Source organism: Pan paniscus, chromosome 8 (assembly GCF_029289425.2).
Source record: "Pan paniscus chromosome 8, NHGRI_mPanPan1-v2.0_pri, whole genome shotgun sequence".
Lineage (NCBI taxonomy): Eukaryota > Metazoa > Chordata > Mammalia > Primates > Hominidae > Pan > Pan paniscus.
The window spans coordinates 90,012,780-90,037,939 of NC_073257.2; the positions used below are offsets into that span (position 1 = coordinate 90,012,780).

The 25,160-nt window shown below is 50.0% G+C and overlaps 1 protein-coding gene across 2 annotated transcripts in view; it reads right to left on the reverse strand.

Annotated features, from left to right (window-relative positions):
- Nucleotides 1-25,160, reverse strand: part of DLG5 (discs large MAGUK scaffold protein 5) — a 135,917-nt gene that overhangs the window by 73,475 nt on the left and 37,282 nt on the right. For both annotated transcript variants that reach the window (XM_008965579.4, XM_008965578.4), the window contains exon 2: nt 5,119-5,187. In XM_008965579.4, coding sequence (XP_008963827.2) covers nt 5,119-5,187 — 69 coding nt within the window. The remainder of the gene's footprint in view (nt 1-5,118; nt 5,188-25,160) is intronic.

Sequence of the window (25,160 nt, forward strand, 5' to 3'; positions counted from 1 at the left end):
GACCTTGGGGCGGCCAGCCTCTCTCTGACCTGGGTGTAAGAAGGAGGGCAGAAGGGAGTGTCCCCATCACAGGAATCCTCAGCTCCTTCAGTTGCCCTGGCTGCTACGGTCACCACCACCGAGGCTCAGCAAATGGACTGGCAGCTGGGTGGATTTCTCAGCCACCGCCCTTTGTCCTGGGCTCCCTGTCATGCTCCCACTGACCCTGGAGGCGCATCCTTGGTCTTACAGCTGGGCAGGTCTCACCTTTGCTTCCAGGCCCTGTATGCCTGTGCTTCCAGGAGCCAGAGAGATGTCCAGGTAAACTTCCTGGCCACCTCCAGGCCCTGGCTGCCCGGGAGAGGCAAAGCAGTGACACAGCACAGTCATCAGAGCACCACGTCATCCTCACCTACAACTCAGGACACCCAGAGCCACAGTCATCAGAGCACCACGTCATCCTCACCTACAACTCAGGACACCCAGAGCCGTCCAGGAAAGACCCAGGCCCTGCCTGGGGTGAATGAGTGCTTCTTAAAGCACCTAAGCTTCACTAGAGAACCTGCTAGGCAAAATTTCAGGTCCCACCCAGATCCACTGAATCAGAAACCCTGGGAGTAAGTCCCTGCAGCACTCCGTGTGGTAAAAGCCCTCCGGGTGATTCCGATGCCTGCTAGAGTTTGAGAACCTCTGTTCCAGACCAAAGTTGCATTTCATATTTCTCCTTTGTTTTACTGGCTATCCAGCAGCCACTGCCTCTAAAGAAATCCCCCACTGATGTCCTTGACAATGAAGGCCTAAGGGGGACACCCCTCTTAGTCAATGAGTACATGACTCCAGTTCAGCGTTTCCCCAGCTTGGAGTGAAAGGAGGTTAGATTCCAATGCTGGAAGCCCAGGCCCCAGATCTCCAGCCAGATCAAAGACTTGCTTTCGAACCCTTGACTCAGGGTCTGGTTTTCAGAACCCAAACCACCATAAGCAGCCATGGCCAACTACTTCCCAGCTGCATCTAGTCCAGAGCACCTTTCCTGGAAGGCCCAGTCCAAGGGCCACTTCCTCCAGGAAGCTTTCTGTGATTCCCCTCATCAGAACTAACTGCTTCTTCCCTTGAGTTACTTCTTTCTTTCTGCTCTACACAGAACAGAATAGCCAGTCGTGCCAGACAGTGCCTGTCTCCCTGGCAGTGTGATAACATTTGGGGCCGTGTTCACCATGATCCCTATGAGTACCAAACACCTGCCCCACAAGGAGGAGGCATTCCCATCTCTGATAAATTGGCTTTGCAAAGGATTACCCCTGACCCAAAAGTCTGGGCCAGGAATGAAGGATCAGAGGTCACAGGGCATCAGTGGCAGCCCCCACTTCCCTGATGGCTCACCCCACCTTCCCCTGCCAACCAGAAGAAGCACTTTCAAGGGATCTTCCCTGGGATATGAGAGAAGCCCTCCAGCAATATCTCCTGCCGATAAGCCTGGAGAACTCTCCATTTAATAAGAAATCTCCTGCTATTTCAATCTTCATGGAATTTAAGGCTGGCTTTATAAGTGCTGCCCAAGAATGTCTCTTCTCCTCCTTAAAACCTCCCCAGTTTTCCAAGATGAGAAATAAAAGGCTACTGAGAAATTAGGTCAGGATGAATGGGGAGGAAAAAAAGTATTGATTGCCTGAAACGAGTGTGCAGTCCCCAGGCAGATCCACCAGGTAGGGTCGGGGGCAGGTCACAGCAACAGGCGCAGGAGGCAGGGGGAGGGCCTCGGGGAAGCTGTGTGTGCTTAGCTGATGAAAACTGCCCGAGGAGGCCTTGGCACAAAGACCTGCTGCCTTTAAGGCTGTTGGCAAAGGTGTGGCAAGTTGTGAGTAGGGCCAGGCTGGAGATCTGAGACCGGACAGACCGCCTGAGAGAACGCTGTCTACACGCCCCAGGCTTCAGCCTCCGATTTCTTCTCATGCTGAATACAACCTGCCATTGTTTTCCCAGCCGTTTCCATTTAGGGAGATGTAAATGGGAAAGTGGAAGTGATGTTTTTATTATAAGGATCTTGCTCTTGCCTTTTCTCAGGTTCCTAAGATCACCATGTGACCTTACCAGTGGCCCCTCCTGCCAGGGCGGTGTGTGCTTGCAAAGACTTCTGCCTCTCATCAGGTGTGGCTGAGCCAGCAGGAACTCCCTGGCAGGTGCTAGAGTGCTCCCAGCCAGGGCCAGCCCCACCAGGCACTCCACCCCGAGGGACTGGTACAAGCCTGGTACAGACATTCTGGTTCCCTTCTCAGGGATGAGGTTGGGCCAGCCCATCTCAAACTGGAGGGCTATTATGCTGTAGAAACCCTCAGCGTTTCTGATGCAGCAGGGGTGGGAGGAGGCTCAAACCTGCATCTCTAATAAGTGCCCCAGTGGTCCAGCGACCAGGCTTTGTGAGCCACTGGTTTCGGCACAAACAAGCAGCCAACTGTGGTCAATGAAAGGAGGCCATACTGATGGACTCTGGAACAGGTTCCTTTGCTCATAAGAACCCCGCCTTCTTCTTCTGCCAGTCACCGCAGATGGCTACAGAGCACTTGAAATGTGGTGGATTTGCCTGAGAAACTAGAAATTTAAATTTCATTTTAATTCATTTAAATTTAAGTAGCCACCTGTGTTTAGTGGCGCCCATACTGGACACTGCAGACCTGGACACTGTCAGGTCTGGATGTGATGGCTGGAGCTGCTGCTACAGACACCCCGCCATGAGACTGTGTGAAGACACCACACAAAGGAGGGCAGAGCTGCATCCCCATGTACTGGCTGACCTCAGCACAGCCTCATATGGGAGCTCATACATTTCCTGATTGGTTAAGGTGGTATGAGTGGGTGTTCCCTGCTGCCTGCACCCAAAGGACAATGGCAATCTCAAGCAGAAGAGCAAGAGAAGCAAAACTCGGTTCCCTGTGAACTCAAGAGGCTTTGCCCAGAAGGGATGCAACCAGTTATTTCAGCATTAAATATCCAGACACAGACAGTACAGACCCATCCTGCTCCAAGAAACACATCAGAGCACTGCACTCTGCCTGCCTGTGATGCCCAGGAAGAGCACAGAGATACTGTTGACGGCTCCATCGCAAGTACTGAGTCAGCTTCAGGTGAGTGCAGAACCAACTGGTGGGTCACGGCCATGACGCTTCTTCCAGAGTATGCTGGGGTCCAGTTGCCCAAGAAATATCTTCCTACTCAGGCTGGGAATTCCACCATCAGCAGTAATTGCTATGGGTTAGGCAAATACCCCTCTCTGGAATCCCCTTTTAGAATGCACATGCGCCTAGGAAAGGTAACGATTTAACCCTTGAAATGCCGATGGGAATGAGTTTACTGATTGCTATCTGTTAGACAGATATTGGTGAAGGGTGAAAAACTAGACAGGTCAGAGGAGTATGCTCAGGGCTTACCCAGTCCACCTTAAAAAGCCTCACCTTCCCCATCTACTGATCCTGACTGCCCCACTCCATGCACTTCCTGAAGGGTGAGTCCCACATTCCAAACTCCAACAATCCCATCATTCCATTGATATGTCTCCGGGCACCAAAAGCAGGCAGAACAAAGTAATAGGATACCGTTGGGAGCTTTGAATTGCAGTCCCAGAAGGGCCTGCCCTGAGCCCTAAACAGGATGAGGGTTATGGGAGGAACTGTGTTTTTATGGGTGGAGTTGTGGCCCCCCAAAAGATGCTAAAGTCCCAATCCAGTAAATGTGAATGTGAACCTTATTTGGAAAGGTCAAAGCGTTATCTTCCCGAGGCGCATTTGCATTCTAAAAGGGGAGTCCCGAGAGGGACACTGCTCAGCCCACAGCAGTTATTGCTGATGGTGAAACAGTCTTTACAGATGATCAATTTAAGATGAGGTCTTGCTGCCGTAAGGCAGGCTCCTAGGCCAATCTGACCAGTGTCCTTATTAAAAGGGGAAATTTGGAGACAGACACACACGGAGGGAGAACATCATGTGAACACAAAGGCAGAGATCAGTGTGATGTCGGCAAACCAAGGAGCACCAAGGATTACCAGCAAGCCACCAGAAGCGAGGAGAGAGGCCCGGGACAGATCTCTCCCTAGCGCCTTCAGCCTGCGTGGCCTCACTGACACTTTGGTCTTGGGCTTCTGTCCTCCAGAACTGTGAGACAATCAATTTCTGCTGTGTAAGCCACCTGGTCTGCGGCACTTTGTTATAGCAGCCCTAGAAAACTAAGAGGGAACTCCCTGGCTGGTCACTGTCTTCCCTCTTATCACACTGCCTTCCCTTACTGCAGCTACTTATTTAACTGTTTCCCACCAAAAGACCCTAACATCCAGAAGTGCGGGGCCCACATCTGCCTAATTCGCCACTACGGCCCAAGCCGACCTCTGGCACACTGGAGGTGTTCAAGATGTGAGCTGACATATGAAAGAGCTGTCCTGACTAGTTCTAGAATCTCAGGCATGTGACTTCCCCTCCCAGAATGTCAATTTCCCCATCTCTCTGCAGAGGGAAAAGAAAATAATTGGAGTAGATGACCTCTGTGAGTCCTTCGGGCTCAAAAGATGGCCGGGACTCACCACTGAAGGTGTCTGCATCCATCATGGTCAGATCAGGCCATGAGAAACCCCACTAGAGGTGCTAAACAGAGGGAATGGGTCACAGAGGTGTGGGAAGGCTGAGAAACCACTGCAGCCTTCCTGCTGGACTTCAGAGAAGGGCTGGCCTCATTTTATGGGCTTTCTGAAACCCATATTCAGAGAAACACACCCAATTCAGCATGGACTGGCAATGCCTATCCCCAAGGAAACTCCAAAAGGGGTGAGTCTCCTGGGCAGTGGTCACTGAGTTACTACAAGGCCTTTGGGGTTGGGGTGGGGATGGTGGGTCAACAGGCTCCCCTAGAAGCCCTGTGCCCTGACAAAGTAAACAATGGCAAAACATGTGCTTCCCAGCACTCACCTCCCCACCTCCTCCTAACATCAGAACTGGGTTTCTGATGATGGGAGAACATGTAAATGAAATCAACAGAAGGATGATCCTGTGAGTAATCTGACAAGGGAGAACCAGCTTCCTCTCCCATGAACCCCAGCTGCCTTGGCTTTCACCCAGACCCCTGGCCCACCCGGTGTCCTCCCCAGACGGTGGTACTCACCCACACTGCTGAGGGAGCTGCTGCTTTCTGAGTCTGAGGGCATGGTGGACAGGACGCTGTAGGTAGAACCTGGGGAAAGAGGGGAGACCATGTTACTAACCCCAAGGGGTCACTCGTCTTCACCCCAAGCCAGCTGATCATCAGTCAATGCCAGGCCATGAGAGCTACATGCACCAGGCACTAGAAATCCACATCCAGGGGCCAAGCAGAGGAGGCGCGCTCAGCAGATCTGGACTTCGGTGTTTCTGCCAGGCCTCCCACCTCACTTTATCGGCCCCTCCTGCTCTGGGCAGGCGGGCAGAGGGGAACTTGGAGTCAGTCAGCTGGCTTCTTGTTGGGACATCTGGGGAAAGGCTTAGCAAGGGAGTGACATGCCCCAGGTAAACATGGGGTGTGGGGGTTTCCTCCACATCTCTATCAATATGATTCTGGCTTCCATGCAGAGGGTAACAGAGCAGAAATTAAAGAACAACTGAACTATCTGTTCTTTCTCTGACTGTTCTGCTCTTTAGGTTCTAACTGTATTCAAGCTCAGTTCTTAATAATTTAGTTAGTATCTGCCCCCTTATTAAAAGTTACTCCTAAAATGATGAGCAATTATACCATCACCAAAGCCAGAGGGTAGCACTTTTTTTTGTCCACACTTAATGTTAATTCCTGGTTGTGGACACACAACCACTGTGGTTTGGTTTGAATTCAAATATCTTCAAAACCAGATGTTACCCTCCCAGCACCGGGAAGCCCAGTTTCTGAACCTAGCTCTATGTAGGTGCCCATAGCTGGGTTGTGCTGAGCAAGTAGCTTTTGTTTTCTGGAACTCTGTTTCCTGGTCTGCAAAATGAAGGAGTTCAACCAGATGGCTTATAAGGTCCCTCCCCCATCCTCCATCCCCCATCCCATTTCAGCAATTTCCATGATTAATGGAAACAGAAGGTACACTTTGCTCATCAAGACTATGGATGACATAAAATTAAAAGGGAGGGCAAACTGACTCAGAGACTAAATTGGGAGTGGACAAAGCATAACACACAGAGATGGCAGGTCAGATAAAACAAGGACAAATCCAGTGTTTTGTTCTTGGAGCCAAAAGAACTATACAATGAAGAGCGGTATGTACCAGGCCAAGTGGGTGAGCTGGAGATGGAATTTTTGCAATAAGGGCTTTGAACAAGCCTTAGGGCTCTGGCGTCAGAAAGCTGCCAAGAACTAATGAGATCCTGGGCTCCACAACCAGAAATGTGGGGGACCACATTTAAGGAGCTCCCAGCAGGGCACGGTGGCTCACACCTATAATCCCAGTGCTTTGGGAGGCCGAGGTGGGCAGATTGCTTCAGCTCAGGAGTTTGAGACCAGCCTGGGCAACAGTGAAACTCCATCTCTATAAAAAATACAAAAAATTAGCTGGGCGTGGTGGCACGCACCTGTAATCCCAGCTACCTGGGAGTCTGAGGTGGGAGGATCACCTAAGCCCAGGGAAGTCAAGGCTGCAGTGAGCCATGATCATGCCACTGCACTTCAGCCTGGGCAACAAAGTGAGATCCTGTCTCAAAAAAAAAAAAAAAAAACACTCTTCCACTGCAATTCTTGACTAGCCACCCTACACGCATCTTTGGACGGGAAAGAGGAGAAATGAAGAAATGGGGGTAAATGGGGGAGCGGGGCAGGGGAGGGAGATGCACAGTAGGTGGGAGGCCCCTGGGGGACAGGAGAGACCTTGAGGGGAAAGCAGGGAGACTTTGCTGGGGAGGTGAGGACCATGCAGGAGGGCAGAGAGATAGACTGCAGGCAGGCGAGCTAGCAGGCGTGTCCATCAGAAAAAGAGATGAAGGGGGAGAGAAAAAAGAGAAAGCAAGCAAAAAGCAACTTTGGTAATGGCAAGCACTAGGACAGGCGTGACCGGCAATGACCAGTAGCCTCATTATCACATTTTCAGAGACTCTCTGAAGAATCTGAAGGCGTTGAGCATGGGCTGAAGAGAATGACTGGGGAATGGGTAGGTGTCTTGTCTCTCAATACGACTGTCAGAAGGGATTAGATTTGTTCTTGATGGCCTCCAGCAGCCAAACCAGGAGCAGCGGGTGGATGCTGGAGAAAGCTGCATCTCTAAACAGGTCTGGATGGCCACGGTCAGCACTGCCAGGTATGAAAAGCCTGAGGGTGAGGGGGTGAGAGAGTGAGGGAGGCCCAGCACTCAGTGGCATGGATGTCATGGGGAAGTCTGCGCATCTGAAGGGAGATGAAACCAGAAAACCCAGTTCAGCCTTGAAATTCTATGATCCTGCTAATAATGAATAACCCATGCTCCACCTCCCATATCTGAAGTCCAACCCACACTATTAGTTTTGCTGTACATTCAATATCTCTGCATTTTTGTCTCAACAAAACAATAAGCATCACACTTTTTTTTTTTTTGAGACAGAGTCTTGCACTGTCGCCTGGGCTGGAGTGCAATGGCGCGATCTCGGCTCACTGCAACCTCCACCTCCTGGGTTCAAGCGATTCTCCTGCCCCAGCCTCCTGAGTAGCTGGGATTACAGGTGCCCACCACCATGCCTGCCTAATTTTTTCTATTTTTAGTAGAGACGGGGTTTTGCTATGTTGGCCAGGCTGGTCTTGAACTCCTGACCTCGGGATCCACCAGGCCTCAGCCTCCCAAAGTGCTAGGATTACAGGCATGAGCCACCATGTCTGGCCTGCATCACATGTTTTTTTAACCCATCTCTCTTTCTATATCATACACATTACGTGTTGCTTCAATATCTGTGAAATAAAGTCAAATGCAATTCGGGCAATCCATTGATATCTTCAAAGAACAAGAACCCAACACAATGTCTATTTTCTAAACTCAACTACCATTTTTTAAATAGTATTTTTTCTTTATGGGGGCAAGGAAGGCTAGCCACTGACATGTTGGTGGATTGTTTTTGGAAGATGTCTACTCAGGAAAGCAGGCACAAATAAATTTCCCCACTCTCACCTCCAGAAATCTCTATGCTCAACCCATCCCAGCTTACGACACTGGCAGCCTGCGCTCCAGATGCCTCTGCTGGAACGCTCCCCTCTTTCTTACTGTTGGCATCGGCAGTGCCCCATCTTCCAGTAAACTGCCCCTCCTCTTCAAATCGTCTCTCTCCTCCCCTGTGGCAAGTTTCCACTGTTAATTAAGCTTGGCAGATGCCCTTCCCTCTCTCCGCCCACCTACCTCCCTGGCTGGGGGAGTCCGCAGGCCAAGCGACACGTTCTGTTCCTCTTCCCTGTCCCTGCAGTCCTGACTGGCCTCTGGGGCCTAACCAGGGCAGCATGACATCTTTGTGTGCATCTCTGGGCATCACTCCCACCCCCAACCCAGGGAGCTGGCAGGGCTCCTAGGAGCTGGTGGGGGGAGTGGTTAAAATTGGACAGGACCCAGTTTTTACAATGTTCCCAGAACCTTGGACGTCATTAAGGGGGAAAAAAGGCCCAAAGACGACATTGTCTCGGTCATGCTTTGTCTCTACGGTTATTGTTGTCCTAAAGGCCTGTGTGGTCAGGACAGTCAGGAAAAGGCAAAAGAAGCCACTGTCCCCCAAAGTCACACGCTGTCCTTTCAAGGCCGGTTGCTTCCATGGGGCTGAGGGGCAGGTGTCGGCATCATCTACCTCTGGGGTTTCGCCATCAAATTTGGAGTCAAATTTGGTGCTCCTCATCTTCTGCCACGGCCCAATCCAGGAGGAGACAATTTCCCCAGGTTCTCCTGAAGGCACCTCCACCCAACCTGCCCTGAAACCTAGGATGGGCTGCTGTGGAAGGAGAAACAGTGTGGAGGGACATTCTCTACCTCGCAGAGTGCCCAGGGCTAAGGGGGACTGTAGGATCAGCCTCCTGATGTGTGTGTGTGTGCGCGTGCGTGCGTGCACACACACACACACGAGAGGAGGGCACCAACCACAAACTTGTGCAAGCTACCAAGTACCATGCAGAGGTGCTGATGAGATCCAGAGAAAGTTGGATGATGTGGAAACATTTCCAGAAAAGGGGATTGAAGCCAAGTTTAGACGTGGACATGTGGGCCAGAGCGTGATATAAGGAGATTCTTTACTATCAAAGGAACTACCTGGGCAACGTAAACTCTTATTCAGCAGATGAGGGTGGGGTTTCAGAATGCATTTCTCACAAGCCCCCAGGGCACATGCTCTACACACTGGCCCAGAGCTGGAGTCCACAGGTGGGATGCACATGCAAGCTGCAGCCAAAACCCTGGGAGAGGTGGAAGGAAGCCACTGGGAGGAAGCCAGCCTGGTGACCCTCTGGGACTGGCCCACGGGCACTGTCTGTGTCCTTTCCAAGAGCCCCGCCCCTGATAATTCTGTTTACCCTGTGACTCAGTGCCATTGGGTCACGAAGACCACTTCAAAAGAAATTCCAGGAAAAATCACCCGAACAATAATGGAATGCCCCAGCCCTCCCAGGCCCCCTCCCATAGACCATGGGGCCCAAGAGAGATGGAAGCACGCCCCCAACACACCCCTTCCATTCACCTGGAGCTTGTAAAGGCCCTGGTGACTCACGCTTCCTCTTCGTGAAGCTCACAGTGGCTGAAGGAACTTGTTCCAGCCTTGAACCAGCACACAGAGTTCTCCCTGTCCTCCAGAAGGGCCCAGGCAGAAAGGCAGAGAGCTGACGGCTCACGGTCACAGGGAGGCCAGCACCCCCTACCTCAATCCCCAGGGAAAGGAGAGGGAGACACCAAGCTGCTACTCTCTGGGGCTCTGGGGTCCCTGAAGACAGAGCAGGAAGTGCTGCCTGGGCCCCAGGAGGACAGTCACTTTCAGGGCACCTGCCACATCCTGCCGCCCTCCTCCAGCTCACACTGAGGAACCACAGCCTGAGGAACCACAGCAGAATGACCGAAGGTGCCCAATCGCTCCCGGACTCACACGTGTCAGCCAGGTTTCCAACACGTGCCCCCCGCCTAGCATGGCACTGGGCCAGGTTCGGGAGAAAGAATGGCAAGCCAGGGGCTCAAGAGCCTGGAGGTTACTCATCTGCTGTGAGTAGCCTTCAGAAGAAGGCCCTTCTCTCTGAGCCAAACAATAATGATTGCAGCACAGCTGGGGCCAAACTGCTTGGAGTTAACTCCCAGCCCAGCCCCTTATGAGCTGTGTGCTGTTAGGTAAGTCACTCTGCCTCTCTGTGCTTCCACATACTTATCAGCAAAATGGGATGATAGAAGTGCTTATCTCTTAGAGCTGTTTGAGGATAAACTGATTTAATGCAGGTTGAGTATCCCTAATCCAAAAATCTCCAAAATCTGAAACTTTTTGAGCACCAACATGACACCACAGCAGAAAATTCCACACCTGACCTCATGTGATGGGCCAGTCAAAACGCAGGCGCAGGATACAGTTTATTCTGCTTCCTCAAAGGAAAAACAAAATTATCTTCAGGCTATGTGTATATAAGGTGTATATGAAATGCGAATACGTTTCACATCTAGACTTGGGTCCTATCCCCAAGATATCTCATTATGTATATGCAAATATTCCAGAATCTAGAGAAATCCAAACCCCAAAAACACTTCTGGTTCCAAGGATTTCAGATAAGGGATATTCTGCCTGTTTGTGAAAAGTGACTGAAACAGTACCTCGCATAGCCAGTACTCTAAGTGTTAGCTGGTGTTATTATGGTCAGTCCAGACCTGCAGAGGGCCCTTCCAACTCTGCTGTTCAATTCCTCAATTACCTACATGGAAAGCTGTACTAGAGTGACAAGTCACACAATCCACAAGCAAACTGCTGCACTGTATATGGCACTCTCAAGAAAAATAATAGCAGCTAATAGGTACTAAGCACTACTAAGTGCTGGGACTGTGCTAAGCACTTTGCATGTATTGCCTCCATTAATTTCCATAACAACCCAAAGGTTGTCATTATTAGTCCCATTTCACAGAGGAAGAAACTAAGAGTTAGAAAAATTAATTTGCTGAAGGTCGTGCTAGGGCTACTAAGAGCACAAACAGGATACAAACCCAGGCAGTCTACCACAGTGCCTGTGCTCTCAAATCCTACACACAATACTGCTGCCCGGCTCCACAGGGAAGAGCAGTCAGAGAGGACTTCATGGAGGCAGGGGCCTGGAGCTGGCCCTGAAAGGTGGTGGCCTTGGATAAGCACATGAGAAGCCCGATCAGCTTGCAGGAGACAACAGGCGGAACCCATTTCTCTGGAAGGGTAAGAAGTCTCAGAGCAGGGCTGGCTTGGGCATTCCCTGGGAATGGGCTCACCTCCTCTCTGCCCACCTCCCCACACCGAGACAACACTCAATAGGCATGCTGAGCTGAGCCACTTCCACCCAAGTGGGAAGAAAGAGAAGGAGCTGTGGCTTCATGGCCCCCATTCCATACCCATGCCTGTGCTGGCTGCAGAGGGGAGTCGCAGTGTGTGGGCAAGCCTGCACTCAAGAGCCACTCAATTCTGTGAACTGCAGAGATGAGGAAGGAGGTGACCGTGAAAGTTGCGGAGTGCTATCACCTTTGGCAGAGCCCACCTTCTCTGTTTTAAAGACCTCCTGGGATGCTGGGGGGACAGAGGGCTCATATCCTACTATTAGGCTACTAGGAAGCCTGCTTGCAGAACCATGCTCAGTTCTCAGGAGGGAAGATAGGTGGCAGGGAAAAAAAAAAGAAAAGAAAAAACTACATTCAGGGCAGCCCTAGCCCCTCCCTAGGGGCTCAGCCTCCTACCCTTTAAAAGCATGGCCCAAGGCTACAGACACTGAAACCCAAACTGGGAAGCGGACAAGGCCCAGTATTTCAGGGAGGTATAGGGTGACCATGGCCCTGGAATGGAGCAACCACAGACACTGGCATGTCATCAAGGAAGTCCTGCTCATGCACCTTATATGCCACCCGAGGGTGGGAAAATCCTACTCTTGGTTTGTAAGTTAAGATTTAATATTTGTTTTCCTCAACTGAGATAATGCTATAGTATTCTCCACCAAGTTTTGGAACAAGCAGCATCACTGCGCTAAAAAAAAAAAAAAATCATAATGATGTGGATTCAGCCTATTTCTGGTCGTTATAAGAACTGCTCACCTATCTTTAAAAGGTAAAGGTGGCCAGGTGAGGTGGCTCATGCCTGTAATCCCAGCACTTTGGGAGGCTGAAGCAGGAGGATCACTTAGGTCAGGAGTTCAAGACCAGCCTGGGCAATATAGCAAGACCCCCATCTCTCTTTTTTTTTTTTTTGAAAGAGAGTCTCACTCTGTTGCCCAGGCTGGAGTGCAGTGGCGCAATCTTAGCTCACTGTAACCTCCACCTCCCAGGTTCAAGCTATTCTCGAGCCTCAGCCTCCTGAGTAGCTGGGACTACAGGCATGCACCACCATGCCTGGCTATTTTGTATTTTTTAGTAAAGACGGGGTTTCACCACGTTGGCCAGGCCGGTCTCGAACTCCTGACTTCAGGTGATCCACCCCAAAATGCTGGAATTACAGGCATGAGCCACCACACCCAGCCAATCCCATCTTTTTTTTCTAAGAGGAAGGAAGGAAGGAAGGGAGGGAGGGAGGGAGGGAGGGAGGGAAGGGAGGGAGGGAAGGAAGGAAGGAAAAAAAAAAAGTAAAGGGGAAGGGGCATTGCCCAGATAATTGGAGATTTAACCTCAGGTATGCAGTGAGATCTGTGTGGGGTGGCAGGAAGGAAGATGATGGCTGCCGAGCTCTCTGTCCATTCTTTTTTTTTTCTTTAAACTTTATATTTTAAAATAAATAGAGACAGGGTCTCTCTTTGTTGCCCAGGCTGGTCTCAAACTTCTAGGCTCAAGCAATCCGCTCGCCTCAGCCTCCCAAAGTGCTGGGATTACAGGTGTGCGCCACCACACCTGGCTTTTGTGTCCATTCCTTAACACATTCCCTAACCCCTTCCCACTGGACTTTTGAGGCCATTTATAAAATAATGAACTAAATTGCCTGAACCTGAGAAAACTCTCGTATCAATTTTGCCATCTGTGACTCCCCTCCCTTCCCCACCCAAAATGCCCCAAGGCAAAAATATGTAAAGAGAGGGAAAACAAAACATGTGCACCCCAGAATTAAATCATTCAGTACCATGCAAGACCCTTCACTCGCTAACTACAGGACTGGTTTTGGTCTTTTTCTTTACTTTTTTTTTTTTTTCCTCTTTTAAGTGGCAAGTGACAGGGACTAAAAAAAAATAAAATAAAACTAGCACATAAAGGAAAGATGGAAGTTTGTTGAATTTCGAGGGATGAAAAGAGTCCACAGTTGGATAGCCTGCTTGTCTTCATCAGCGAAGCAAAGGCTCCTGGAGGCTTTGGGATGAGCACAAAGCCTGTGTCTGATGAAAGCCACCCTCTTTGTTCTGCCTCCCTTCAGAGCTGCCGGGCTGCAGGTTGGGGATGGGAGCAGGGAGGGAGGGAAGGCAGTGGGAGGACCTAAGACCATCAAACCTGACACCAGGTGGGACCACCTCTCGGTTCCTGCTTTCCATCACCAAAACCAAGCCCTGCTCCCTGCTGTCACTTCTGGCCAGACTAAGACAGTTCTGCACCTAAAAGGCACAGGAGGAGGCCCAAAGAGGGTCTGATTAAGGAGGAGGATGGGGCCATCATGCTATGCCCTGGAAGGTGGGGGTGGAGGGGGGACAACGAACATAGCCAAGCCTGACAGCACCCACAAGGCGAGGTGTGAAGGAGTGGAGCAGGGCCGGCCGCAGCGCCTCTGCCCCGCCACCCTGACAGCACATGTCACACCAAACCCAGACAGGAAATCTGAGCAGCAGGGGCACCCAAGAGGCAGCCAAGCCTCCATTATGCTCCAGCCGGACATCCCCCGGGGGCCATGTCTGCCCTAGAATAAACTTCTGATAAGCCCCAGAAGTCACAACAGGCAGGAAGCAGCTCTCTGAAAGGCACCGGGCACCCCCGGCTCCCTCCTGCTCTGGCCCGGTGCTCAATTTCCACTAGTCAGTAAATGGAGAAGAGGCTGCCTCCCTCCCACACAGGATGGAGCGCATACCTTGCAGAGTACACTGCCCTCCACCCTCCCAGGGCAACTGTAGCAAGGCAGGCTCTGCATCAGACCAGCTGGCTCAGGCCTGCCACTCACCAGCTGTGTGACCTCAAATAAGTTGCTTCTACTTTCTGTGCATTTCCTCATTTATAAAATAGGAAGAATAGTAGGTGATGAGAACAGAATGAGCAACGAGAGGGAAAGCCCTTAGAACAGAGCCAGGCGCACAGCAAGCGATCCACAAACACCAGCTCTCGTTACTGTTACCGTCTCGCAGGCTCCTAAGGAAGGCAGGGCATGGGGTGGCCTCTGCAGTGTACACAGACAGCAGATGCTATGGATGGGACCTGGAGGACAGTCACGCAGCCTTCCCTTGACTTCTGGAGTGTTTTGCTGGTTAGAAGCTCTGCATTGAGTACTCTGTATACCTCCCATCACCATCTCCCTCAGGAGCTAATGCTTCCCCCTCAACCCAGCCATGAGTGTCGCCTCTCAATACCTGAATACAGCTCTATCTATGCCTGTGGATAAGGAGGCTTCCTCTCCCCTCCCACCATTCCACGTGGCCATGGCAATTCCAAGCCATCCCCAGCATCCCTTATGATTTCTGGTTCTCTGGTTCACAAAGAACAAACCAGAGCGCTCACAGTGTGCCTGGAATCATACCAGGCTTGCACCTCCACTCATCCAGTCCTGGCTCCCACCACCTACATACAGACATCAGTCAGTGCCCTGTAAAAGATGCTACGCATTGGTGGGCATGTCTGTCCCCGGAAACACAAGGCCCACTCATTCGCCAAACACTGGGTTAATGCTGGGTGAAGTACTGGGATGCAGCAGGAAGCAAGATGGACAAATCCCTGCCCTCATGGAGCTCACATGAACAGGGTGACAGGGGCGGGCGAGAAATAAACAAACATAAACTGTATTGGGTAGTAAGTGCTATGAAGAAAAATGTGGCAGAGTTAAATGGTAGGTGGTGGGGGTGGAGAGGAGATGTGGCTATTGTACAGCGGTGGCAGGGGTCTCTCTGGGCAGGTCATCTTTCCCCAGAGACCTAGAGGAAGCGTGGAGTGCCAGAGGAGGGAATAGCAAGTGCAAAGGCCCTGGGGCCACCCCATGTGGGGAGACCTGTCTGCTGTGGGTGGAGGGACCTGGAGGAGGATGCAGATGAGGTCACAGGGGCAATAGGACAGCTCCAGGCAGAACCTTATGGGCCACACAGAGGATGCAGGGCTTTATTCAGAGTGAGATGGGAAACCTCTGGAAGGTTCTGAGTAGAGGAAAGCCATGATCTGACTTACATCTACTTAGGCTCATTAGATGATTTGTTGAATGTTGTCCACAAGCAGGGAAGCATAGAAACAAGTCAGACAGCAAACTCGCAAGTCCAGGGGAGCAATGCTGGGGGTCTGGACCAGAGTGACAAGAATGGTGTTGGTGAGAAGTAGCTGGATTTGAGGGATATTTTGGAGCTTTTCTTTCTTTCCTATTCCACATTTGGCTTGGAGCAGAGCTGAAAGGATCTGCTCATAGGCCCAATGTGGAATAGGAAAGAAAGAAAAGTCAAGGATGACTCCAGGGTTCTTGGCCTGGAAACTGCAAGGATGATGTTGGTCCTTGCTGAAAGGGGGAAGCCTGCAGGAAAAACAGATGGGGGAGGGAGTTGGGGAATCATGAGTTCCCGCGGGGCCTGGTCATGCGTGAGGTGCCTATAGACACACAAAGGAGGTGTCAGGCAGGCAGATGGATGTACAGGCTTCAAGTTCACTGACAAGGTCATGGCTAGAGATGTAATCTGAGAATTGTCAGCATATGCTTAGTATTTAAAGTGATGAGCCTTGATAAAATCACCCAAGGAAGGAGTACAGACAGCAAGGGCAGTGGAGAGGTCCAAGGAATTAACCTGAGCATGCAGGGGCTAAGGGATGAGAAGAGAAATCAACCAAGAAGACAGAGGAGAAGTGGGTAGTGAGATGGGAGAGTCGACCACACAAGTAAAGAAACTGAACACAGCCGGGTGCAGTGGCTCACACCTGTAATCCTAGCACTTTGGGAGGCCAAGACGGGTGGATCACCTGAGGTCAGGGTTTCAGGACCTGGCCAGGCCTGGCCAACACAAGTGAAACCCCGCCTCTACTAAAAATACAAAAATTAGCTGGCCATGGTGGCGCATGCCTGTAATCCCAGCTACTCAGGAGGCTGGGGCAAGAGAATTGCTTGAACCCAGGAAGCGGAGGTTGCAGTGAGCTGAGATTGCACCACTGCACTCCAACCTGGGCAACAGAGTGAGACTCCGTCTCAAAAAATAAATAAAAACAAACAAACAAACAAACTGAACAGAACTGCATGTGGTCAGGTCTTAGAGAGGTGCTCAGATATGCCCATGTTGCTTAATGGTGAAGGTAAGACAGACACACAATCCTCCCGACTCCTGATCAAGCTGAATCTGCACTCCACCTACCCCCTGAACTTCTCCAGTTATCAAGGAGGCTGATGGAAATGAGGCAGAGCATTAGGGAGACCCTTCAGTGTATACTAGGCATCCTACATGGCACAGCTCATGTTTTTGTTGTTACACTCTACTCATATCAGGTAACATTTATTGAGTACTTGTTGCAAGAAAGGTACTATTTGTATGGATTATTTCATTTAATTCTCCCAACAATCCTACAAGGTGGGCCACTATCAACTCACCTTCTAGATGAAGAAATGTAGGCTCAGAGAAGCCAAGTAACTTGCCCAAGGCCACAAAGCTAGTAAGCAGAGGGTCCCAACTCAAGCAGGACTCTCATCCACTAACCCTAGACCTTTTTTTTTTTTTTTTTTTTTTTTTTGAGACAAAGTCTCACTCTGTCACCCAGGCTGGAGTGCAGTGGTGTGATCTCAGCTCACTGCAACCTTCATCTCCTGGGTCCAAGTGATTCTCCTGCCTCAGCCTCCTGAGTAGCTGGGGTTACAGGCATGTGCCTCTGAGCCTGGCTAATTTTTGTATTTTTAGTAGAGATGGGATTTCACCATGTTGGCCAGGCTAGTCTTGAACTCCTGACCAGACCTCCTCCTTTCTGACAAGATCAGAAAAAGTGATACTCACTAGTTCCTTGTCCCACTGGATAGAAAAAGATGCAAGCAGGCATCCCTCACCCAGTGTCAACACTCAGGGAACAGGAGATACCTAGTAATCACTACTGGCAGGTCAGTAGCTCTTCTCCAAGCAGGCATGCTATCTCGTGGCCAGCATGCAGCACTGTGGCCAAGGCCATCTTTCCAACAGAAGGAAAAAAGGGAAGCATGAGAAAGAAGGGTTCCAGTCACCTCTGTCACAGCTCAGCTGCCAGCCTTGTCCTCTAGTCCTGGCTTCAACCTCTCTGGCCTTGTCACTCCTCTGGCCGTGGATTTCTCTGGTCCCCCTCAGAAGAGACCAGTACTGTCTCTGGAACAAGCTAGATAAATATCTCCATCCTGGGTCTTTAGAAGGCAGCAAGAAATGGAGTGGGCCAATGGAGTTTCAGGAAGCTGTTTATGATTCTGATGCTTAGACCAAATGCAAAAGAACTGTAAAGGTGTCCCTCCCCCACTGTCCCTTAGTGCCACACCATCCCATAATGGCATGTTCCATTAATCTCAGCTCAAGGTAAGCTGAGTCATCAGCCAGAGAAAATGATGGCTCTGGGAACTGCCCAAGTCACATGGCATGAGCTGGGCATTAGGCAAGGACATGGCATCCCAGGCTTCACAGGACGGGGACATTCTGTCCACAAAGGCCAAAGAGGGCAACTACAAAGGAAAAGTCTTATCTAAGACATCAGCAAACGGGTGCTGTTTCTGCCCCCTCTTTCTTCAATGTCATCTACACTGCCCTCCTCATCTACTTCGTGGGCTGCATTGAGAATCACGGACCACCAAGGCAACTCAGCCTGGGTCTGTAGTAGCAGCAACTAGGGCTCCTGAGGTCATGGAGAACCCCTTGCCCACCACAATATTCCTGCTGAGTTTGAACTCGTCAGGACCCCTGCCATTGGGCGGGAGGCACAAAGTGACCCCATACTGTGGAAAGGGCCCAGGATCAGGAGCTGGATGGACATGGGCTCCCTCTGCTTTGGCCACCTCCTAATCAGTGACCAGGAGCAAAGACTTTTTCTGAGCCTCGGTGTCATTTGCACACTGAGGCTAAAAGTCTTTATACAGTCAGTATTTCACAGGCTGTCGTGCAGAGTAAATGAAATACTGGATGCTGAAAGTGCTTCGTAACTGCTAATAAATGATCCATTTTTCACCTCCTCAGGAGGCTCAGGTCTCTCTCTGTCCCCGACTCCACTGCAAATCTTTCCCAGTCTTCCTTCATGCTTCTCTCTACTTTCCACTGTCAGCCTCTTCTCTTCCACAAACTCCTTCTTCCTTCTACTCTTATTCAAAACACAAACAACAAAAACAACAAACATGCATACAAAAGGAAAAGGAATTAAAACCAGGTGCAGTGGCTCACGCCTGTAATCCCAGCACTCTGGGAGGCTGAGGCAGGTGGATCACTTGAGGCCAGGAGTTGGAGACCAGCCTGGCCAACATGGTGAAACCTCGTCTCTACTAAAAAAAATACAAAAAAAAAAAAAAAAAGTCAGCCTGGTGTGGTGGTGCACGCCTGTAATGCCAGCTACTTGGGAGGGTGAGGCACGAGAACCTGGGAAACAGAGGTTGCAGTGGGCCGAGATCACTCCACTGCACTCCAGCCTGGGTGCACTCCAGCGAAACAATGTCTCAAAGAAAAAAAAAAAAAAAACACCCAAGAGCTTCACCTCCATTTCTCTCCATTAGAGGTGTCCAAAATCTCTGGGCCCTCAGGGTGGACCACACCTCACCTAGTTTCACGCAATTCTACGCTGACTTTCATTACTATGGGTGAAAGCTCCAGCTTCTGGGCCTTGGAGTGCAAGAATGCCCAGGGTTTTTGAACACAGGAATAAGCAAGCAGGTATGAGCTTCAGGAACCTGTCTCCAGCAACTGTGAACTGGAAGGATGGAAGCAGGGAGAGCCTGGAAGCCGAGAGAACAGTTAGGATGTTCCCACAAGAGCTGCCCTTAACTACTGGTCATGGGGTATGGGTAGGGAGAGGGCCCAAGACCACGGGTAGGGAAGAATGGAGGATGGTGCTGAGGTTTGTGGTTGGGGCATCCCAGAAAGTGACACAGTTAACAGAGGCAGAGGATTGAAGGAGGAGCAATGAGATCGTTGAAATCCATCAGGTAGAATACACTAAAAAAAATCCCTGTGAAGACAGCCTGCTGACACTCAGAAACTGGAATGTGGCACCACAGAGAAAGTTTCAGGCTAACACAGTCCACTCCAGAGTCACACCATTGAGCCTGCAGGATGTGAGTGACAAGCCCAGAGTCACTAATTGGTAATGTGAAGCCCCTGGGTTAGAAAAAAACATAAGACTCAATTTGAACAATGTCATTGGGAAAGAAAAAGAAAAAACAGAGGAGAGGGCTGGATCTATGGACCCCCTAAACAGTGACTATGAAGTAACATTGTTTCTTTTTTTTTTTTTTTTTGAGACGGAGTCTCCCTCTGTTGCCCAGCCTGGAGTGCAGTGGTGTGATCTCAGCTCACTGCAACCTCCCCCTTCTGGGTTCAAGCAATTCTCCTGACTCAGCCTCTCAAGTAACTGGGATTACAGGTGCCTGCCACCAGAAGCAGCTAATTTTTTGTATTTTTAGGAGAGACAGTGTTTTGCCATGTAGGCCAGGCTGGTCTCAAACTCCTGACCTCAGGGGATTCACCCACCTCAGCCTCCCAAAGTTCTGGGATTACAGGCGTGAGCCATCACGCCTGGCCTGAAGTAACATTGTTCTAAGTGTATATACAGTTCAGAATCTGGGGAAATACTTCCTGTGAAGACAGGAGAAAAAAATGAGTTTCTGGAAAAGACATAGAAAGATCACTTGGAGCAGGGGTAGGAGGAGCAAGAGAATGATGCATCCTAGAAGGCAATGGGGTGGAGGGAGCCTGGAGGGGTTGGTCTGCCACACCAAATGCTAGGGAGGACTCGGAAGCAATGAAACTTCTGATCTGGTCATTTGGAGGTCAAAGATGCTATGCATGGAGTCAATTAAGCAGGCAATTGATTGGCCCTGTTTCTCCATCTGAGAATTGAAGGGCTTGGATAAGACCAGAAAAGGCACAAGGTGCATCTTGAAAGAGCAGCCATGCATCACACCGCCTGCCTGAGTACTGTGCCTAAAGCCATACCTCAGCTCACTGGGAAAGGACCCCACAGTGGATCAGCAACGTCTGCCTTGGGCAAGTCGGGCAAGAGTATCTCATCCCCGGAGCACATGGTTTCTACAGACCTGTCCACCTCCAGAGACATGGTTCATGGTGGTCGGCACTTAGCAGGCTTCCCGTAATTAATTACTGATTGGAATTAAACTCTGCAATCTAATCTGTGTCTCTGACATCCTTTAAATGACTGTGATTCAAAGAGCGCTCAGGGAAAAATAAAAGGGCAATTATCGTTTTTCCATCGACTTCTTTTGAGGCCCCGAGAAACAGAAAGTCTGAGAGTTTGGCTATCAGAGGCGCTCTGGGCAGCCCTGCCCAAAGCAGATGATCCTCCAATCCAAGACGGGCCCTCAGATGTTCCAAACATGCTTCCTCTCCGATAAAGTAACACCATCCAGGAGGGTTCACCCTCATTTTCACAGTACTCGGTGTGCATTTTGGAAATGGCAGACTTCAGAAGTCCATTCCTGAAACTGCTGGGACTCTTTCCAATGTTTTACAGAAAGGACGCTGCACACACTTACCTGCAGACATCCACTGAGGTATCCAACGCTCACCTTTGTCACACCCAGAGCAGGAGTGAGCTTTTAAATGAGACTTTGGGTACTATACACTCAGGCTGTCACCTCCTATCCCCCCACAAATAAAGATAAAACAGCACAAGCATTCTTCGCCCTAAAACCCTACAGCAAGCTTTCATCATGACCCATTCCACACCTGTCATCTCAGTACATTCAAGTGCTCACATGGGCCCTCAGCTAGAGCATGAGCCCATTCTTAGATACCTACGCTCAGAAAACAGGCCCATGCTACTCTTTGTTTAAATGCAGAAAGAGGAGCTCCCCCTAAAACACTCCAAGCAAAATCTGGACACACAATGCCTTCAAATTGCCCCAAGTCAACCACAGAAAATGGAAGAGGAGATCACAGAAGGATTTCAAATGCATAAAGGGATGTAGATTATCTTTCACATGTGGGCAACGCTCAGAAAAGTTGATCTTGAGTAACGAGGGAAAATATTTCACTCACTATCTTGTGCAAAGAGAAAAAAACCAAAATCCACATCCAAGACCCTGGAGTACAGCAAATGGAATCAAAGTGTGCCAGCCCCCAAAGATTCCAGCCTCCTGCAGCTCCTGACCCTCTGGCCATTTGCAGGGAGCTCTCCAGGCAGTCTCATCTCAATGGACTGGGACCCTCCAGCCTGCACCACTATGCCTGCTCTACTCTCCCTGCCCCCTGAGCAAGGCAAATGCTTAGTGAAAGTGTGAAGAGTAAGAGTTGAATCTGCATTTTCTAGTCAGACTTCAGCCCTCTCATAGTTTAAGGGGCATCCCCTCTACCGTCCAGCCCTGACATCCTACAGGTGTTCAGAGGGGGCATGACTGAGCCAGGTCACACAGCAAGCTGGTGCCAGTGCCAGGAGTGAAACAAGCCCACAACTCTGATGAGCAGGATGAGAGGAGGAAGGGGATGAAGAAAGTGCCCTCCAGCAAAGGCAAGAGTGCTGGAATCCCTAGGTAAAGAAAGGTCCCCTCAGATAAGCACCTGGACACCCTGTGCAGGCTGTGAGAGCCAACAAGGAGGGGCAGTCGGTCAATGGAGCTTCTGGCCAATGGCTCCCAGCCTGGCTGTTCATCAGAATCATCCAAGCTGCTCTTTAAAAATGCTGGAAAAAAATAAAAATAAAAACCAAAAATGTCTCAGGACCCCTTCCTATCCCCAGGAATCAGCACCTCCAGCATTCCAGGCTTTTAAGATGCTGCTCAGAGTCTCTGGTGAGTGGCTCAGTTGGGGAATACCACCAGGGTCTGCACACGCACCCTGGGCTTCCTGCCTTCTGAGCTTCCTGAACACTGCCACTGACCCTCAGCCAGAAATGCTTGCCCCCTTAGGGTACCGTTGTCACTAGAGAACTGTGTAAGAGTAGTAATGTTGCTTTTTTTTTTTTTTTTTGGAGACAGAGTCTCGCTCTGTCACCCAGGCTAGATCTCAGCTCACTGCAACCACCACCTCCCAGGTTTGCCTCAACCTCCCGAGTAGCTGGGATTACAGGCACACACCACCAGGCCTGGCTAATTTTTTGTATTTTTAGTAGAGATGGGGTGTCACTATGTTGGTCAGTCTGGTCTTGAACTCCTGACCTCAAGTGATCTGCCTGCTTTGGCCTCCCAAAGTGCTGGGATTATAGGCGTGAGCCAACGCGCCCTGCCAGTAATGTTGCTCTTATGGGCTGAAGTGTATTCCCCCAAAATCCATATGTTAAAGCCCTAACCCCTTCTGCAGTTCCTCAAAATATGACTGTATTGGAAGATAAGGTCTTTAAAGATGTAATAAAGTTAATATGAGGCCATGAGGGTGGGCCCTAATCCAAAATGACTGGCATCCTTATAACAAGAGATCAGGACACAGACATGCACAGAAGGAGAACTGCATGAAGAACTGCACGGAGAATATGGCCATCTGCAAGCTAAGGAAAGAAGCTTCAGAAGAAACCTGCCCATCTGACGCCTTGACCTTGGACTTCCAGCCTCCAGAACTGTGAGATAATCCATGTCTGTTGTTTAAGCTTCCTGGTCTGTGATACTCTGTATGGCAGCCTTAGCAAACTAATACAGTTGCAACCATTTACCCATGCTCTGTGCAGGCCCTTCCAATACAGACATCACCCACATACACTATCTCACTTAAAACTTCAGCCCCCGGGACAAACGTATTGCTGTTAGCCCCATTTTACAGACAAGAACCCCAAGGCTCTCCAAGATCAAGGAACTAACCCAAGATCATTCAGCTAGAAAGTCAATGACCAGATGCACCCACCTCCCAGCCCTTTGCCTGTAACTGCTCCTGAGCTGCCTGAGTCCTCAGTCCTCTCTGCCATCCGTCCTGGGCCCACTCAGCAGCTGCAGTCCTACCCCACCTGGATGAACACTGTCTGAGCCCACTGTGCCTTCTTTCCCAGCCTCAGGCCCCCAGCAGACACTTCAGGGGAACACTGACTTGCTATCATCTGTAGTTTTTGAAACTTTTTCTTTCTTTTATTTTTTAAATAAGCACTGTTGCTTTGGTAGTCAGAAAAAAAAATTAATATTAAAGAGAAAAAAGCTAACACAGTTAAGAGTTTCTATTGAATCTGTAGCCTGTGTGGAAAGAAAGAAGTGATCAAAAGGAATATATTTGGAAAGACTACTAAGAATAAAAACAAACAAAAAAAATACAAGCTGCCCTTGCCAATGTCCCATCAGCTGAGATGAGATAAGAGATTCATGGGGCAGAAGTAAGGCTGCTGAGGCCAGAGATCCCAGCCAGGCCATCTCCAGAAAATATCTATTTTTAAAGTCACGTTCCATTTCATCACATTTCAGAAAAACAAAGAAGAGACCTTGAGGGACAGACAAACAGGCTCCAGAGCCACACGCCTTTGTGTGTGCTCACGGCAGCAGCAGCTGTGCCTACAGCCAGCCGGCGATTTTCATCTGAAAAACTCAGATCTCTCATGGCAGAGAGAGTTCCACACCGAGCTGCCATCATCATGCAGCCCAACAAAGCAGCAATTTTCATATTTCCTAGGGCCTGCTGGGCTCCCAACTTCTTAGTTTAAATGGAAACTGTCAGACAGGATTTTGTGCAAACATGCGTTTTCCTCGGGGGCAAACATTCTGAGCCTACAACTTGTTCTTTCATTTTGAGAGCTTTTTGTCCATGGTGACTACATCAAAGATGAGAGGTGGGCGGGGAGGGCTGTCGGGGAGCACCAGAGAACAGAGCAAATGCAAAGTGCAGGGAGAACAGAATGAATTACTAGGAGGCAAAGTGCGGCAGGAACTTATGTGCCTGGCCTCCTCCTGGGCAGCAGCCTCAGAGGAAAGACCTTGGCTGGCTCTGCTCCCCACCTCTCCTGCAGCCCCTGCGTGGACAGCCCAGTCTGTGTCAGCACCTCTTCCCTCGGGTGACCTACAAGGTCCTGGAGAGGAAAATGGTAGCAAAGAATGTGCAAAAAACCATGATGACAGAGGACAGCAGAATTCCCATATGAATAGGATTAGGTAAGAAGGGGTTAAATGTGTTAATATTCATCAGGCGGAGCTTTGCGACATAGTTTTAGGCAATGGTACTGACTCTTCTGGAATCATTTTAAAGGGCCACTCGCTTTTTCATTATAAGTCCATTCACTGGAGCCTCTTAAGATAGTCTCAAAAGACAGATAGGAATGCACCCAAATCCACCTGCGCACCAACACCGTGTGCCAAGCAAATGGAATCCTCGGGAAAGGACACCCATTAAGGACCATCCCAACCCCTGTTAATATGTACATGTTCCTCTCAAGCTTTATGCATTAAACCAAGTCAACTAATATTTTCCAAGCTCTTTTAAGATGTGTGGTCTTTTATATGTGGGTTGTGTGTGTGTTTGAGGGGTAGTGACGAAGACACCCCCATCAAGATAACTGAAGAAGAACTGCCCAAACTGAAACATTCAAATCTCCAAACGTCTCCATTCCCCCTAGGTGTTTGCATTTCAGTGGATAAGATGAACACCTGGCTGTGAAGCCCACAGGTAACCTCCCAGGCCTCACAAGCCCACAGGTAACCTCCCAGGCCTCACAAGCCCACAGGTAACCTCCCAGGCCTCACAAGCCCACAGGTAACCTCCCAGGCTTCCCAAGCCCACAGGTAACCTCCCAGGCCTCACAAGCCCACAGGTAAACTCCCAGGCCTCACAAGCCCACAGGTAACCTCCCAGGCCTCTGC